Here is an 18123-nt window from a genome sequence, read left to right on the forward strand (position 1 = left end):
TGATCAAATTTTGATACAGAACACACACCAACTGTATATTAATTCACCCAGACTATGCCGCCTTGACCATCTCAGGTACTTCAGTTGACTCCCATACATAAGTCACCAGCTACAAGGCTAATGTGCATCTTTCTTACAACAGACACACCAAGAAAAAAATATATCTAACTACTGAAGAAATTTTTTTAAAAATCATTTTCATTATAATATTTTTTTAAACATAAGTCAAATTCTGTTACCAGTGACATCCCTGTGACATCTGTAGACTTCTAATTGTTTCATTGGTAGCAAGTCAATCTTCACTTTCACCTTATGGAAACAATGACAGAGAACTAACCCTGAGCTTGCATACAATCTAAAACCTCAAGAGATTTAAATGCCCCAGTCCTCTCCAAGTCCAGTATTCATTTTGACAGTTTTTCCATCAATACTTTGGGAAGCTGACTTTCACACCTAAGATGTAATCTTCCAGTACTTGGGCAAAAGGTATGCCCTTGCCATATGGTAAGGGCACCCCCACTGAAGACTGGATCAAACCTCCGGGTTCATTAAGAATCTGGAGGACAAAACCTCTAAACATAGTAATTACTGTGGATAATAAGGACCTTCATTTGCATACTCTCAGTCACTATGGATAAGATAAGGTCTTTTGTTTACATACCCTCACATAAACATTAAGAAATGAGAAGCATATTCTCCCTTCATAGTTATCCCTAAACTGTAAGTAGGAAGCAAGCAGGCTCCTAGGAATATTACCCTACAGGCCAGTTTTGCCAAACTCCCAGTACCCTAAAAGGCAGTTCATCTGAACAATAGTAGAAGCAATAATAGAAAATATTATTTAGTCATTACATCCACCTGGAATAAAACTATAATGCAGTTGCAGGCCTGAAATGGTGCTCTGCACTTGACCGTATCCTGGCCTTCCTATAGGAACCCCCTATAAGGTTTGTGGCAAACATAGCACAAAACAAAATAGAAAAATTTTCTATAAATGCTCACAGTCATATTCTGTAAATACAAGGTATAGCAAATTTAATAGTGACAGAGTCAATACAGATTAGGAATGTCCACCATTCTTAAACACCATATACATTATGAATATATATACTGTATATTTTCAACTGATTCCATCCTCAGGCTCACCGTATTAACACAATCGTAACATGTTTTATTAATTTATATGAAAAATACTTCACTAAGAAAGTAGACAAACTGCACAGAAATAGTACAAGTGTCATGTGCATAGCAATATAGCTTAAAGCATTCACATATGGCTTTGTTTTAATGAAACTATTGGGGAAATGGCCCTGTATGGACCTATGGTTACACAGTTGACATAATGTAAACTGCTTCACATCTTTTAGGCACTTGCTAACAATAGTGTTCAATCCCTGAAAAAACAAAATCAAGAGCTAACAAGTGAAAATAACAAAAATCCCAGGATAAGAGCTGTGTGTAGTTGAAAAAATTTTAAAAATTGATTTTAGTAGTGCATGCACAGAACTGAAAAATAGAGGGGGGGGCAATTTCTGTGCAAGAATTATACCAAATAACTGAAAAGTATAAAAATATTTACATGTTTAGGTTTTTTTTAAATATATACAGAACAAAAGCCCTGAAGACTCATTCTATAGAATAAAAATATAGGACATGATAGTAGTAACAAAAAATAATATATATTTTTATGGAATTGTATTTGCAGTTAGTTACAAGTTATCTAAACCACAAAGCTCCTTGATCCATCTCAAAGTTCAATGGCAATAATCTCCTCTTCCTTTTAAAATACAAGCACTTTGCATCATTTTCAAACTTCAGTTACAATACTGAAATACAAAACAAAATGACTTGTGTATCCTAATTCAATTGATTCTCTTTTCAAAAAACTGTAATGTATGATATTTATTTTCTTCACTGGTCATCATTACACTAATGAATTCCAATCTCGAGTAGCCTCCATCAGATGCCTCTGTCCATGTCCTACCCAATTATCCTGATTGTCAAATATTCTACCGCAAAACCAGCAGCTAAACTTAGCTTTCAAGGTGTTATCAGAGGTAGTTTTCACAATCTGATAATTGTTTTTGCTAGTCTTTTTCAGTGTCAATTTTAAGACAAATCTTTCTTTTACAGGGCTAATAGGTTTTATTGTCCTGTGCCTCTTTTGAGAAAGATCATCAGTAGTTACGTTCAAAGGATTGCAGAAGGCTGGCTGCAGAAGCGCTTCAATAGTTCTTTTTGACAATGAAACCTTAAGAACATGTCCCTTAAATTTAGCAATGGTTTTCATTACATTTACAACTTCTGGAACATCTGCATCGGGATGGTTAAGCACAACAACTGGTTGATTTCTCCGAGGGCATTTTACAAGCTGTTTAGAATTAAAAGGAAGTAATTTCAAAGTCCTCACAGTTTCTTTTGATGCCCTTGGCTTGTAAGGGCCACCTGATTCACTAACAACTTCAGCTTGATTCTTCTCCTTACACTTTCTGTGCAACATTACTTTCTTTCTTGGAGGTTCTGGGCAATTATCCTTACTTTTCCGTTTGAAATTTTTGTTTCTTTGCACACTCACAGTTTCTGAACTTTTAGACCCAGTTTGTTTCAAACGAGGTTTTACTTTTGCGCTTCTGTTTCGGGTACTCCACGTGGACTTCTGACTACCAAAGTTATTCCTGCTGTTAGCAGTTATTACTTGCATACTCTCAACAGAATCTTTTCGCAACCGAGTCCCTGCAGACTTAGAATAAACAGGTTCTACAGGAGGAACACAACATGCTGGATTAGAGCTTGCCAAAGAGGCATTTGCTGGCATTAACCTACCTGGTAAGATTAAGGCATCATTAGAAGTAAGATTAGTTTGTTTCTGTGCTAGTGCAGGAGTAAGGGACTGCAAGTTATTCAGCTGTAGTGAGGGCACTGAGTTGCTTACCGACTGAGTGGTATCAGCCAGTGTATCTGAAGTCTTAATTTTCAGCAAAAGCTTTTGTTGCATGGCTCCAGTTTTCTTTGGTTGACAATTTTGATAATGAGTATTATCCTGAAAAACACTATGGTTATGAACTACAGGCTTGTTTGGTGTCATACATTTCAGAAAAACTGCCTGCTGTCCATCAGGCAAAAGTGCATAAACATGTTGTTTCTTTTTAATTTCCTGTTGGTCTACTGACTCCAAAGAACCAAAGACAGCATCCTGATGCTCTGACAGCACCTTTACAGAAGTAATTCCTTTCACAGATGACTCCGATGAGTTTGCAATTACTAGAGGCCCTTTGAATGGCATGCTATTCAATGAGTCATTTGCTGTACTACATGCTCTCCTATTACAGGAACTTCGTACACTTCTGAAACTGTCATTTTTCCCCTCCACTTTTGAAGCTGGTACGGTTATTTTACCATATTCTCTGGAGGCAACTCTCCCTAAAACCTGAGAACTATCACTAGGGACATTTGCAACTGTTCCAATTGCCCCACTAAAAGTCAAAATCATTCCAGGTCCTTTATTTAAAACAAAGGATGCAGGTACACCTTTAGTCATCACATGCCCATCTGACGAACTGGTTGACGGAAGAGATTTTCCTGAAACCACCTGTAGTCCGGGCTGGTTAGCAAGGTGCAAAGGAACAAAAAATCCTGATGGAGGGGAGTGAACTAAATGGGGTTTCTTCTGTTCCTGAAGAGCCGGCAAAAAGCTACTGGGATTTGGGGTTGTAGGCAGTATTTTATCTTTCACTAACTGCTGTGTTACGATTGCATCTGTATGAGTGTTTAGCAACGTACCAACACCTGGAGCTCTGGATAATTTATCCATTCCCTGTGAATCAAATGATGTTCTAGGTGTCTGTCTTTCTCTCCCACAATGAGTACCTTCATTTGTGCTACATCTTGTGTTCAACTCTCTCTTATATAAATGAAAGCCTACATTAGTAGGAGACCTCTGAAAACCACACGCAGTTGCCGAGCTTTTTAAATGCGTAAAGGCTTTATTCCCTGCCTCGTGACCAGAAAGTAGCTTGTCAGAATGAAGTTTTATGCAGTTATTTGACTTGCCATGGGATTCTTGCTGTGTAGTTGCTTTCACTTTTAACACGTCTTGCAGGAACTGGTTTATTTCAGGTGATAAATAATTAGCTGCCTGTTCGCTCCGCAATGAGAAAACAGATGTGATTTTAGGCATCAAGACCGAGTTACCACAATCAGAGCCATTTTCTTGCAATTTCTCAGCTACATTCTCAAAGCCTTGATGTATGTTAGCATCCAAATACTGCTGGCCATTATGCTGGTCCTCCATAAAACACTCACTGTCAACAACACATTTAGATTGGCTTTTAGAAGACATAGAGTTGTTCTTAGTGTATGTGTGTCCATAAGTTTTATTAATATTTGATTGGGCTGATACAACTTTCTCTGGTTTTAAGCCTTGCATCAACTCTGAATATGAAGATGCAGATTCAGTTCTTCTACTGTTTTGAAAAGAAACTGTTTTGCTAGATAAAAATTCTTTATATCTGTCATCTGTTGACATCCAAATGCTATACGGATTATCTGAAGTGTTCATTTTGGAATAGTTATGAAAAGACAGTAACCCTTCATTAGAAGAATCCACTGAAGTTGAATAATAGAGATTATTAGTTCCGTTACTATTATTCACGCCACCATTTTGTATTTTCAGTTCAGGAAAGAAGGGCATTTTCATAGGGTCATAGTGAAGCGTATTTGTAATAGTGGGTGGTAATACCTGAGGATGACTTGGAGGACTACAGCTTCCCCATGAGATATTACTTCGAGTTCCAACTTTTGTCACCTCACATGGAGGTACAGCTGAGTCCAACTTCATTGGCAAATAATTCGAACTTTTTCCTACAGCTACATTAGAAGGTGCTACAGTTTGAGAAACACTCCTACCATACAATAAGGAGTTATTTTGTTTTTCCACTTTTGTTCTTCCTGAATGAGGAGCAGAACAAGAAAATGGAGGGGAGGTTAATGAGTGAACAGAACTGTTCTTTAAGGTTGACTGGTCGGTTACATGTGGTATAGCACCTGAAGACAAGCCACAGGGATCAGCAGTCTGTAGCAAATGAGTTGCAGAACCATCTTTAATAGGATCAGCTTTCTGACCCAACAAATGTAAGTTTTGCTTACTTGTAGGTAATAATTTTATAACTATATGTTGTTTTCCATCTACCATTTTAAATCCCATAAATTTAGCACTGTAATTTGCTGGAACAGATATTTTATTATTTTTGACCATCAATACCGTTGGCCCATGAACAGCATTTTTCAGTAATCCCAGGCCATACCCTGCTCCATCATCTGCTTTATTATATTGTGCAGTAGTAGCAGAGAGCATTCCACCTGTGAAATTATGCTTTTCTGTATATGTAATTTGATCTTTTTCTTCATTTGCTTCCACATCTCTCATACAGTGGTTCAGCTCCTCAGATTTTGTTTGAATTTTATTCACACTTCTTAGCACTTGTGCATTTTTTTCTCCAGTTTTGTCACTTCCACTGCTTATTTTTTTCCGTCTCCAGAGTGCTTTTTTTGATGCTCCCATTTTGTATCTTCTTAACACAAGCTTCAGTCCTGCTGGAGTCTTCACTATTCTTTTTTCACATTTATCCTTTTCCAGTTTTTCTTTTGCATATAAGTGGTCTCTATGCAAAGCTATGATGTGTTTTAAAAGATAATCTTTCCGTGGTGTGCTGTAACTGCAATATTGACAACCATAAGGAAACATACTGGCATGAACAAGAAGATGTTTCTGAAACTCCTCCTTTGTAAAGCTTACGTGATGGCATTTTCCACATTTATATGGAATCTCATTATGTCTGTGAATGTGCTGAACAAATGTGCCCACATCCTGGGTGGAAAATCCACATTTTTCACATTGAAAGTGACCATTTACACAATGCTTTGATGTGAAGTGTTTTGTCAAATCCAACAAAGTGTACACATGCTCATCATTACAGAGCTCACATTTTACTAAAGTGCTACGATGGGTGCGTCTATGCTGTTTAAATGACTGAAAGTCATTAGCCGAGAAGTTGCACATCTCACAAGGATACAAAGGCAACTCGCCATAGTGTAACAGCTGAAAATGTTTCTGTAGATCATTTGGGCTGTATCTGATGTTATCCTTGCACTTCGTACAAGTGAAATTCAGTATCTTTGCTGTAGTTTTCAACCCTTCTTCAAATTGCACTTCTGGTTTATTTTGCAAGTGGCTTCCCTCTGAACAAGTGGGATTGCTTCCATTCATTTTCTCTAGACTTAAGGACTTCCTTGCAGTTTGCTGTTTACACTGAAAGAGTTTTCTAAATCTATCAACTTCATGTTTCATTAATACTTCATTTGGAATGTTCACCTTGGGTAAATCAATTTTCACATTTTTAAGTTCGTAAGAGAAATTGACATCTAAAATTGCTGGTTGAGTCATCATACTTAAAGGATCATTCACCAGTGCTTTTCCCAAAGTAGTATCTGTAGAAAAATTCTTCGCAGCATTGTGTTTTAACAAATTAATTTGCTTTTTGTCAGGAAAACACTGTTCCTTTTCAGATGGCATGATTTTAGGTTTTCTTTTGCTTTAAGTGAATTCTTGAGACTAGTTTTAGTTCCTGCAGCAAACAAGACTCCTGCGCCTTATTTTCAAGGTTCTAGAACTTCCCCATTTTATTCTCCTGAAATCAGAAAACAGACAAAGCAAATATTACATTTAAAACTAATACAATTAGAGCACTCATTACAATTCATTAATAAATACATGCCAATCTTGGAAGCTGTTGATTTTTATAATAGCATTTGAGCAAAAAAAGCTAAGACATTACACTGCAACCTTTTTTTGTTTGTTTGTGTTCAGGGGTTTTTGTTGGTTGGTTGGTTGGGTTGTGTTTTTTTTCCACAACATATACATAAATCTTGAAAAATAAGCTTTAAAGGACATCTACTGAAAGATGAAAACATTGAAATTCCATGACATCAGATTTTGGTTGTCTCCCACCAGGACAGTCTGTAAGCATGAGAAATCCCAAGAGCTGCTTTTTTAAAGTGAAGCTAGCATTTATTACTCATTCACGATTTCAAGCACTTCTAAACACAGCACCTCCTCTGTGACATGGATTGCTAACTGAACCTAGCTGAAGTACCAAAACCAAGTCAAATTCAGCTGGAGTTGATATTTTTGTTACTCAATTCTGCTACTCTATTAGTAGCCAACTATTGTGCTTGAAAAGGGAAAAAAAAAATCTCACAAAAGATCTACTTCACCAATGGAGACATTACCTTTATCAACACCAAAAAATGCACCACACATCTATAATAAATTTTTCGCATGCCTATCTTAGTATCACACGAGTCTGAAGTAGTCAGCAGAAAAAAAAGTTAACTTTGGTTTCTCATCAATGTTCCTGGGTATAGGTTAATCTTTTCAGAACAAGAGCATGACCGACAACAGTACTCCTCTATGGATTAAGAGGCTCAAATAGGCATGGTCAGCATCATTGTCTTGCTACAGACTTAATGTCAGTGTTTCCATAACAGGCTGCACTGACAATTTATAGCAGCTCAAGTCTATGCTTGAACGACACTCCCACATGTCAACATAAAATCAGCAGAAATGGAATAGCAGTGAAACTCATTTGGATTTTGAAAAGTGAAACTGAAAAGGACTAAGAACCATTTCTTCGCTAGTATAGAATACTTTTTTACTAAAAATTGTTTCCACAGCAGAAGTCATAGCATCACTTTCTTCTTTCCTAGCAAAAGTTAGCAAAGTGTTGGCTGAAATCTGATCAGCAGCTCTCTCTCCACTATTCCCCTGCCCACCCTGAAGCAACACAGACTTGGAACTCATTAGATCATCCTATTTATTCACAAACTGAAAGAATGATCACATCCTCTCCCTCATTGTGATGAAGTACAAGAGCTGCTTCTAGAGCTCCAGGCCATCATAAGCATTACCACTAAGGTCTTCCAAATAATTTCCCATACTCCTATAAGAAGGAAGTATCTAGCATTAAACAGGTAAATACCTGACAAAGGAAATGGAGACTGAAAAGTTTTCAAGGCCATGTTCATGTATCACTTAAGAAAATCAAAACACCTTTTTTTTAAAAAAACATATGTTTTATTGCATTCCTTTGAAAAAGATATTAGCATTTCTGCAAAATTCTTGAAAATAATAAGCAAAACAGACTTTGACATTTTATGCAGACTCCAATATCATTTCAATTAACTGTATTCTTCAGCTATGAGACCCACAAGATTTCAACTATACATTTGACATTCAACAAACAAACAAACCAAAAAAAACCCACAAACCACAGACACATACACACACTCCCTCCTTAGAGTCTTTCCAAAGTAAAACATTTTAAGTACAGGATTTTTTTTTTTAATTCAATGATACATTTCCCATCTTCCACACAGGAGATAAACACATGATATATTACTCTACTTTGAGTCTTCAGAAAAGAAGAACTCATCTACCTTACACTCCATTATCACCAAGAGATTACTGTATTATAATGCTTTCTCTTGTCAATGGTAAATCCCTTATTTGAACAGGAGCAAGATGAACTCCCACATAAAGAATAAGTAACTAAAAGTGACTTGGACTTATTTGCTGAATAACTTTTTTAATACACAGATGCAACCATGAAGATTACAGGTTGCATGATACAATACATCATCCTGATGGTAGCTGCCTATCATTCAGATTAAAACGTTACACTGTCAAATACCAAAACCTGAAATGTGTATGCAATTAACACTATAAAAATCAGAAGTGGATGCAGCGTGCTGCAGAGAACAAACCTCCGGCTTTTAACATGGGGCCAATGTGGTCCTTAGTTGGGCAACATTTCACTAACTGGACAAAACATTTATGTTTTGCAAAGAATCTCAGTTGGGTATATTCAAACCTGAGTTGAGATCTCCTTTAACTAATTAACCACACAAATTACAATTTAGCTTTGTTATTACTGGGTAGCATACAACTATTGACAAGTACCTGCGGCAAGATAAATAAAAATATTTACTAGAAACAACAACTAGTAAAAAAAAATAATCCCAGGGATCTTTAAAAGTACATTATCAAAGAAGAAGTCACACTTACACATTAAGAAAAAACTTGACTTCAATTCTTCAACAGCCTTTTTAACATTTTTCCACACACATGGAAGAGGTAAATATGTAAGACTCAGAAAAGGCCACAATCAGGAGGAAAACTGAAAAAAGTTCTGGAAACAAAAGGAAAGACATTTTAAAAGGGGTAAATACAAGCATAACTGAAAGAATAAGCCAAAAAGCACAAATCCTTCACAATTTTACATTATCCGCATTTTAACATATTGAAGACAGAAAACCTGTACGTATGTACTATGTTCTCTCCCAAAGAACACCATCAAATATAATACAAGTTCTAAATTAATGAATGAGATTAAAAATCGCTAGCAAACTCCTCCTAACAAGGCCTATCTTAACCTTAGCTTTGTCACTACTTCTCAGGCATTCTAACTGATCAGCATAAATATATGATAACTTAAGACAGAAAGCAGTAACTGGTACCTCAGTCCATCAAATTTTAAGAAAATCTAAGTTTCTTTTAAGTTCAAGTTAAAATTGTAATAAATTCTACAGCAAAGACCTAATTATAATTTTCTGGAAAGTTTTGCAAAAACCCAGGGGGGAAGAGGGTTGGAATATTACATTCACAATATTTGAAACAAGTTAAGTAAATTATAAAGCAGATATAATGAATACAAACCCTGGAAATACACGAGCATGTGCCAAAGTTAACTCTCATTTGGAAGAAAAAAAAAAAAAGGCAACTACACACAAGCATAGGTAACCACTTGAAGCTCTAAGCCTCAATTTTCTTCTCCCAAGAATGCTCCAATATGTCAGTATTTTGTTTAAAACGAGTACACATGTAAGAAAAAAAATGGTTTAGCTACATACTTTAACCTAGTGACAAATGACAGATAAGAGTAAGACACAGCTAAGTCAGTTACCTTTAACAGTTTTTCCATTTAGAACAAAAAAAAATAGAAATTCAAAATACATTTCCAGGCAGGTAGTATTATCAAGATTTCTGCAAAAATTGCTTACATTCATTTAAATTTTACTTTAAAAAAACCCCCCAAACCTGATACTAAAGTATTTTCCATGCTTGGTCCCATCCTACATGTGTCTGCAAATTTATAGTAGTGCCTTCATCTCTACAAAGATCTGAGGGCACGCAGGAACTTACAGAACTAGATCTTCAAGAACTCAAAGAGCTAGAGCTTCTGGCAGTCAGATACAATCTGACACAGCAAAACGCTGCTTTTGCAAAAATAAAATATAAAACTAAATGACCAAATCCCTCTCAAAGCTGACAAACACAGCCGCTCATGCCGCACAGCAAACTTGCCGCTGAACGCTCCAGCGATACGCGGCCACCGCCACCGCACCTGCACCCAACCACCTTCTCATCCCGCACTTGCGATGTCGGGGGGACGCTCCCCGCCTCCCCGCTCGGGGCTCCCGGCCCCGCCGCTAACGAGCAGCGGTCCCACAGGGCGCTGCCGGGGCTTACCGAGGAGCAGGGCCAGGGCGCGGGCTGTGCCCCCGTCCCCGGGACGAGGAAGCAGGGAAGAGCAGGGACAAAACACGAAGCGGTCCCTGACGCCGGCCCGGCGGGGGTCGAGGGAGCCCCCGGAGCTGCCACCGCCTCAGGGCCACGCCGCGGGCTCCACCCGACTGCAGCGGCAGCGCCGGGCGCTCCCCAAAATTAGGATGGGGGGCGAGTGGGGACGCCCCCCCTCCCCAGCTCCTCCTTGGGAGCTACTCGGCTCCTCGGGCGGCACCAGCGGGCAGCACTGCCCACACCCCGCCGGGCCGCCCGCCGCGGGGCGCCCACACAGCCCCGGGGGGCGCCGCGCTGCCCGCGACGCCTCGCCTGGCCCCGCGTAGCCCGGCGGAGGGATACGGTGTCACAGGCGGACCAAGCACCGGCCATGAGGCATTCTCACCCGCTCCCCGCCACGGCCGGGCGCTGCCCGCGGAACCCAGCCGCCCCGCCGCCGGCCCCGGCCGTCCCGCGAACTTCCCGCGGCCAGAGAGGGGCGGGGGGCGCGGGACTATTTAACGGCTCAGCCCTACCACGGGGCAGCTTCCTGTCCCGTCGCGACTCGCACCTCCTGCCCGCTCCTCGCCGCCGCGGCCCGCGCTGGGCCGCCCCCTCCTGCACCGCGCGGGGACCCCCCTTCTCCGCCCCGCACCCCTGGCGGAGTTACCTCGCCCGTCTCCATAGCCCGGCGAGTCGCCGCTGGCGGCCATAACAGTTTGCATCCGGGGACTGTAAGGCTGCGAGCCCGACGATGGGGGCGGCCGCGGCGGAGGGATACGCGTTCACCTGGAGAGACGGACGGCGGCCGACGAGGCCCAGGGCGGGGGAGTGCTCGGGCTGGGGGAGGGGTGGGGCGCCACCGCCCCCCGGCGGGAAGGGCGGCTGCCCCGCGGGGCCGGCCCTCGGTGGGGGCGAGGCGGCGGCATCGACAACCAACCCACCCCCCGCCTTCCTCCTCCTGCCCCTCAGACGTGGCCGCGGGGGCTGGGGACGGAAGGGAAACACAATGCCCGGCCGCCCGGCGGGAGGGCCGAGGCCTCCCGCACCCCTTCCCCGGGGCTGCCGCGGCCTGGTGCCGTCCGAAGGCCTACTGCCGGATGGCCGCGCCGGGCCTTGGCACAGGGCACGGCCGTCGATACATCCTGGGCACACGGCCCATCATTACCTGTCAATGGTTTTGCACTTCCCTCAGCCCAAGGGTGCGTGCGAGACAATGGCCGTTAATGGCACTGGGCAGGGAGAGCTGATCCCTATCGTAAAGCCCCCAGAAAGAAAGGGCCTCACCAGGCTGGCTGTGGTCCACCCCAGAAAAAAATTTGCTGAGCTATGTAGATGCAGTATATAGGGGGTGTCCATAGAAGATGGCAGCAGTGAAAGCATTCAGAACATGGATTAGATGAGTTGATGCGTTTTCATATGCTCAAAATAAGACAAAATTCAAAGCTGAAAATCCCTACAAAGTCAATGTTTGCCTTGTTAGAGACATAGTATCTTTGATACTTAGGAGAGGAATAAGCTGCCCTCGTTAGTAGTAGCATGCTCTAAACATTTGTGCTAAGTTTTAATGTGCATGGAAGATCACCCAAAGTAAGATCACCAACGAGCGTGAAGGCACGTGTGAAACAGGAAATTCAGATGTACCATGGCCAAAAAGTGGCAACCACCATGGCAGAAATAGACTGTAAATGTGAATTCAGACTGAAGAGATCACTGAAAAGGAAAGCCTCTCTCCACTTACAAAATAGCATTCAAAAAACAAAAGCAAAGAGGAGAAAGGTTTAGATTCCCAAAGGAAAAAGCTTAAACCAACTCATGAGCAATTTGAGCAATTCAGCTAAGTTTTTCTCCAGAAATCTTGTAACATCTTACTAGTTGCAACAAAGTTTAAGGAATACACTTTTTATTCATGATTAAATTTGAGAACAAGGAGGAATGTTGCTGTCCTTGAGTGTGTATGTGCATGTAATAAGGATCCATTTAACATGAACATATTTTTAATTCCTCATTCAAACTGACATCACTTATTTCCCTTGTGTCTTGGACTGTAAAAGAAAATTACTAGAAGCCATTTTGGGGTGGGGTTTTTTGGCCCTAAAGAGTATCTTCAGCAATAGAATTCTATCATTGATGGTTCTACTACACCCAAATGAAACAATCTGTGCCAAAAGCAAGCAGAAAAATACACTGGTGATTTGCATGCAAATCTTCACATTCTTCTTCTGGCCTCTAATTCATTACATTTATCTAAATGGTCAGAAAGGGAGATTGTACATATGTGCCTATAGTGGTTTGGAGGATCTGAAAACTACAACTGAAGAAAAAAAAAGAGAAACAGCGTAGTTCTGGCTGCAGCCCTAAAGTCAAAAAAGATAACAGAAAAGAATTATCCATTAAGATCATCCATCTAACAAGCAGCTACAGTATCAAATTTGTGTTAGAATGCTAGTATTCCTAATCTGAAATTAAAATCTACATCATATTGTCAACTGCTCATCCCAACAAATTCGCATATAAACATAGAAACAAATATTTTATCTGTACTGTATTGCTTCATTATTTAAATTTACAACACATATGGATGTCAAGCACAAGAGAGAAAAAGAAAACCAGCAAGATAACACCAACAAGAGAAAGAAAGAAAGAAAGAAAGAAAGAAAGAAAGAAAGAAAGAAAGAGAAAGAAGGAAGGAAGGAAAGAAAGAAAGAGAAGAGAAGAGAAGAAAGGCTAACATCTAATTTATCATATACATTGAGATTCTTTGCAGCACAGAAGGAATCCAAAAAGATTACATCAAAACACATGCTTCTAACAATAAATTATACTGGGATTAAGATTTGTATAGGAATATATGGAAAAAAGAAAGGTGGCAATCCAGTGAAAAATGACAATGGGCAAACCCACCAAAAGAATTGACATTGTATAATAGCTTCTTCCAAAATTAATAGAAGCTCTTTAGTCATAAGAGTCAGCATCCACCAAAATTTCTAAGTAAAAGTCAATGACCTTCTCATTTTGTGGGAGTAGTAGGAACCCCTTATAAACCACAATATGAGAGGCTGCCTTAAAGATCGTTTTCAGTCCACATGCTCACAACTGAAGAGAAGACCAATGAATGCAACAGCTGCCATCCTACCACACTCAGAGTAGAAACAGAACTGAAAGCCATCAAGGAAATGCAAGTGAGACCAGTGTCTTCTAAAGTGTTTTGGAAGCGAGTGCACAGAAATGGAGAGCACATGCGTTTTCTGAGTATTCTAATTCTGGCAGCTGAACCACATGTGGCATCAGGCATGAATTGTGATGGAGTGCATGAATGCAAACTTAGATCTTTTTAAGTACTTTTACCTCGTCCTTACAATATGATTTTTTTAAAGTAGCATCAGGCACTGTCCTATTTCAAGGATCAATGAATGCTGTGTGAGGACTAGAATATCTTTGTGTTCTTTTTTCTGAAGACAGCAATCACACATGATGTATCTGGATAGGCATGATATGTACACACCACTGTTACCTTCCCAAATTCTTAAAAAGCAAGGACTGAATCCACATAATACTCCACTCCTTCCTTCTTTTTCAGAAGATAAATTGAAGTTGGTCCACTTTACTATGTGAGATCCTGTGAAAATTGTTCAGCTGCAAGACAGTCTATGATCTTGCGTGAAATATCCCACAGCAGTTGTCACCAAAAAAAGTTGCTCTAATGTCTGCAGTCAGTTTTTTTTCTGAGTATTGGCTATTGTCTCCAGAAGCATATGTAAGCTGTGTAGTAATTTGGAAACCTGAAAGGTATTTGTACTGTCCCAGTGCACATTACATCACATTATTCTGTGCATCTGAAATAGCAAATGATGACAGGACTTCCCATTACATATGTCATTAGCATTAGTCTGTTATAAATTAAGTGCAAATATGTGGGTTTCATAATGCATTTTTTATTGTTGTTGCTATTAGTTCTGTATATGTGATGTTTTACAATTGAAAAATCAATGCTTTCCTCAATACATGGGTGTCTCTCAAAAAACAGGAGTACTGCATCCCTGGTTTCAGTTAGATATCCAGCTTCTCTATGGATAGCAGGATGGATTGCATCAATTTATTGCATTAACTGCTCGACTATCAGAAATTACTTATATCAGAAATGAATACACACCAAATAATTGGGACTAACTTAAGGATTTCCTCAGAAATACTCTGAGAAAAAAAAAAAAAAGATAGTTCAATTTTTAAAACTCTATACTGAGGCAAATACCAAGCACAGATCACCAAATGAAGCTGAGGAACTCCTTTTTTTAAAGAAAACCACTTCTTTTTAATATGAAGTTGCTCATGCATTTGCCTGAAATCATTAAATTTGATCACAGATGTGAAAGATCTTCTTTTAGATTTAGAACAATAATGAAGTGTTACTGCTAGTGTGGTCCATATTGGAATTACAAAGTGGAAATACTCGTCTAAAAGTGAAAACATTATTGCATTCAGATTTTCACATTTGTAGGTATGTGTAGGGAAACAGCCAAATCTCAAAAAGTTTTTTGATCTATAACAATTTTTAGTCTTGGTTTTCTGCCATTTTTTGTTCAATCCAATATGAATTTAAATTAGTTTCTCTTTCCACAGACATTACCAATGCTATAGTTGTTTTCATTTGAACTTCTATTCCTTCAATTTTAATAATTATGGTTTAGATAGCTCTAAGACTGATTGGCACCATGAAACCCACAAAGAAAGCTAAATTATTTACTTCTTTCACTATTACAGTGTCACTGTAGATGTGCAGGTAAACCCATAATGAGAATTCAGTGGTGTTCTTATATTAATATTGATACCATTAGGTGTCAGCATTAATACTGCTGTGTTTATAAGATAATGTATCATGAAAAGGAAGCCTTGCCATTATGCTTTCCTACTGTTTTAACCAATGAAACAAAATGAGGCTATTTACCATAAAAAAGCAGAGAAAAAAATTAAGATGTTTATTTTATCGACTTAGTTAACTATATGCAACTGTACATTGCAAAATATTTGATCATCAAACCCAATAATTCACTGTATCAGAAACCGATTTCTCATAAAAAGGCAATTTTCTTATTTTCAGTGATCTTTTATTTTAGAGAAAGATATATGGAACTTCTCTTACAGTCATCAGGAAGCTCATTCATACAAGCGGTGTTTCAAGTACACTATATGAAAAAAAATGAACTCTGCCTAGCCAATGTATTATTTATTTTAGTGACAAACACAGGTTGTAGCTTTTTGTAAGCAAATCAGTATGGAAAACACAGATTTGAAGAATGAACTCAAAAGACACCACCAAAAAGCTTTTATGTAAGAATACATTAGTAAAAAAAAAGAATAATACAAGAAAGCAAATTTAGCAGCTTTAAGGAGTAAACTGGTATGGAACACAATAGAATAGATGTATTTTCTTTGAACCCTCCATTTACAATATGTTGTTTATCTATCAGATTACACTTTCTATTTATGGGTCATTACAAGAATTTGAAACAACCATCTAGCAGTAAGATTACTTGACTCAGGCTTTTTGTTGGTGTCAGAATAGATCTTTTCTAACTCCTATGAACCAGATATTCTTAAAAGAAATAGCAGAGGCATCTCACGTCTTTGCTTTTAGTTCAAAGACTGTCCTTCTAAGTAGTTGGCGTACTAATGCTAAGCAATGGCTGTCAATTCCTAATCATAATTTTCCTTCATCTAAGTATGTTTAGTCCGTGGTTCCTTCCTCCATGGATTTCCAGCCTCTGCTACCTATGATATTGCCCACCCAGTTGTACCATAAAGACAGACATATTTTTTATATACTTTTCTTGAACATACTGGACCTGTTGGAGCGAGTCCAGAGGAGGCCACAAAGCTGATCAGAGGGCTGGAGCACCTCTCCTATGAAGACAGGCTGAGAGAGTTGGGGTTGTTCAGCCTGGAGAAGAGAAGGCTCCAGGGAGACCTTATAGCAGCCTTCCAGTACCTGAAGGGGCTTACAGGAAAGCTGGAGAGGGACTGTTTACAAGGGCATGGAGTGACAGGACAAGGGGTAATGGCCTTAAGCTGCAGGAGGGTAGATTCAGATTTGATATCAGGAAGAAATTCTTCCCTGTGAGGGTGGTGAGGCACTGGAACAGGTTGCCCAGAGAAGCTGTGGATGCCCCATCCCTGGAAGTGTTCAAGGCCAGGTTGGATGGGGCTTTGGGCAATGTGGTCTAGTGGAGGGTGTCCCTGCCCATGGCAGGGGGGTTGGAAGTAGGTGATCTTTGAGGTCCCTTCCAACCCAAACCATTCTATGATTATATGATGTTCAGAACTTGCTGTCTTCTGGAAAAACAGATAATCATTTGAGCTGTTCTGGTGATAGTAGCTGTAGCTGCTAAGCAGTACATAAGAATATGGTTTATAATCTCATTACAGACAAGCCAGGAAAGAAATATCAATTAATTACTTTTTAAAAAGTAATTAATAAATATATTCAGTAATAATTTAATAAATATATTAAATGCTGAAATAGACAAATTTATGAAATTAAGTTTTACTTACTGTTACTAAAAGCCACAAAGTGATTCAGATTTTTATCTGCAATAAATAAGGAATGATTTAGCCCACATCATACAAAAAATATCAGAAACAGGAACTCTTCCAGAGTATGCTGTATCTGTACAGCCAATAGATGAGCAAGGTATAAAATGAGCATTCAGAAGATAAAACCACAGGAGAAAAACAAAATTAATTATTTGCATCTGTAAGAACAGACTTGTGCAGGTTTCTGCATTAGAACTCTTCTTTACGGACTATGTGTGAAAGAGTCTTCAATTATCTCAAAGTGTCAGTAGAAAAGCTTATAGAACAACAAAATGAATGGTAGCAAATTCAGTACGACCAGAGCCAGGAGTTCTAGTGGAATAAAGAATGAAATGACTGCACAATTATGTCTGAGGTGTAACTTTTCACTTAAAACTGATGTGATGCCAAAAGAACAGAGAGTGGCATATGGGACCTAAATTTTTTACAGGATTTATGAGGTGAACTAAAGAGCTATTAACTAATAAGTTTTATGTCCATAGAGAGCAAACTGATAGAAACTCTAAAGAAAGCATAGAATACATAGCATTTTGGAATTTAAAGTTGATTTTCTTGGAAGTTATCAGAAAGTCCCACAAGATTGTCTGTTAAGGCCTGTGCTTCTCAGTATACTCATGGAGCGGAAGGGTGAGGTAGCACCATGCCAAAGTTTGATGATGACAATAAGTTTTTAGGTCACAATTTTCTGCAAAGAGCTGTAGACAGTGTTCATGGTGCTGAAGAACTGGACAATAAACTGGAAGATTAAATTCAGTACAATATTAGGAAAAGCAATAGTAATTTTGTATAGAAAATTATGGGCTCCAAAATGGCTAATACCACCCAGAAAGAGTATCTTTGAGATGTGATAGACATTGATATGAAAACAGTGTCTGTATGCTCAGTAATAATCACAAAAGCAAATAGAATGTTAAGAA

At 39.2% G+C, this 18123-nt stretch overlaps 1 protein-coding gene across 2 annotated transcripts; it reads right to left on the bottom strand.

Annotated features, from left to right (window-relative positions):
* Positions 1-1012: 1012 nt before the first annotated feature.
* Positions 1013-11405, bottom strand: ZNF518A (zinc finger protein 518A). 2 transcript variants are annotated; one of them, XM_054832599.1, is made up of 3 exons: positions 11286-11405; positions 9122-9245; positions 1013-6686 (listed from the first exon to the last, which is right to left on the bottom strand). In XM_054832599.1, the coding sequence occupies exon 3, from the start codon at positions 6569-6571 to the stop codon at positions 1925-1927; it is 4647 nt and encodes a 1548-aa protein (XP_054688574.1). In that variant the 5' UTR covers positions 6572-6686; positions 9122-9245; positions 11286-11405; the 3' UTR covers positions 1013-1924. The 2 variants fall into 2 exon arrangements, with proteins under 2 accessions (XP_054688574.1, XP_054688576.1); XM_054832601.1 differs by lacking the exon at positions 11286-11405 and adding an exon at positions 10586-10968.
* Positions 11406-18123: the final 6718 nt, after the last annotated feature.

Source organism: Grus americana, chromosome 7, assembly GCF_028858705.1.
Source record: "Grus americana isolate bGruAme1 chromosome 7, bGruAme1.mat, whole genome shotgun sequence".
Lineage (NCBI taxonomy): Eukaryota > Metazoa > Chordata > Aves > Gruiformes > Gruidae > Grus > Grus americana.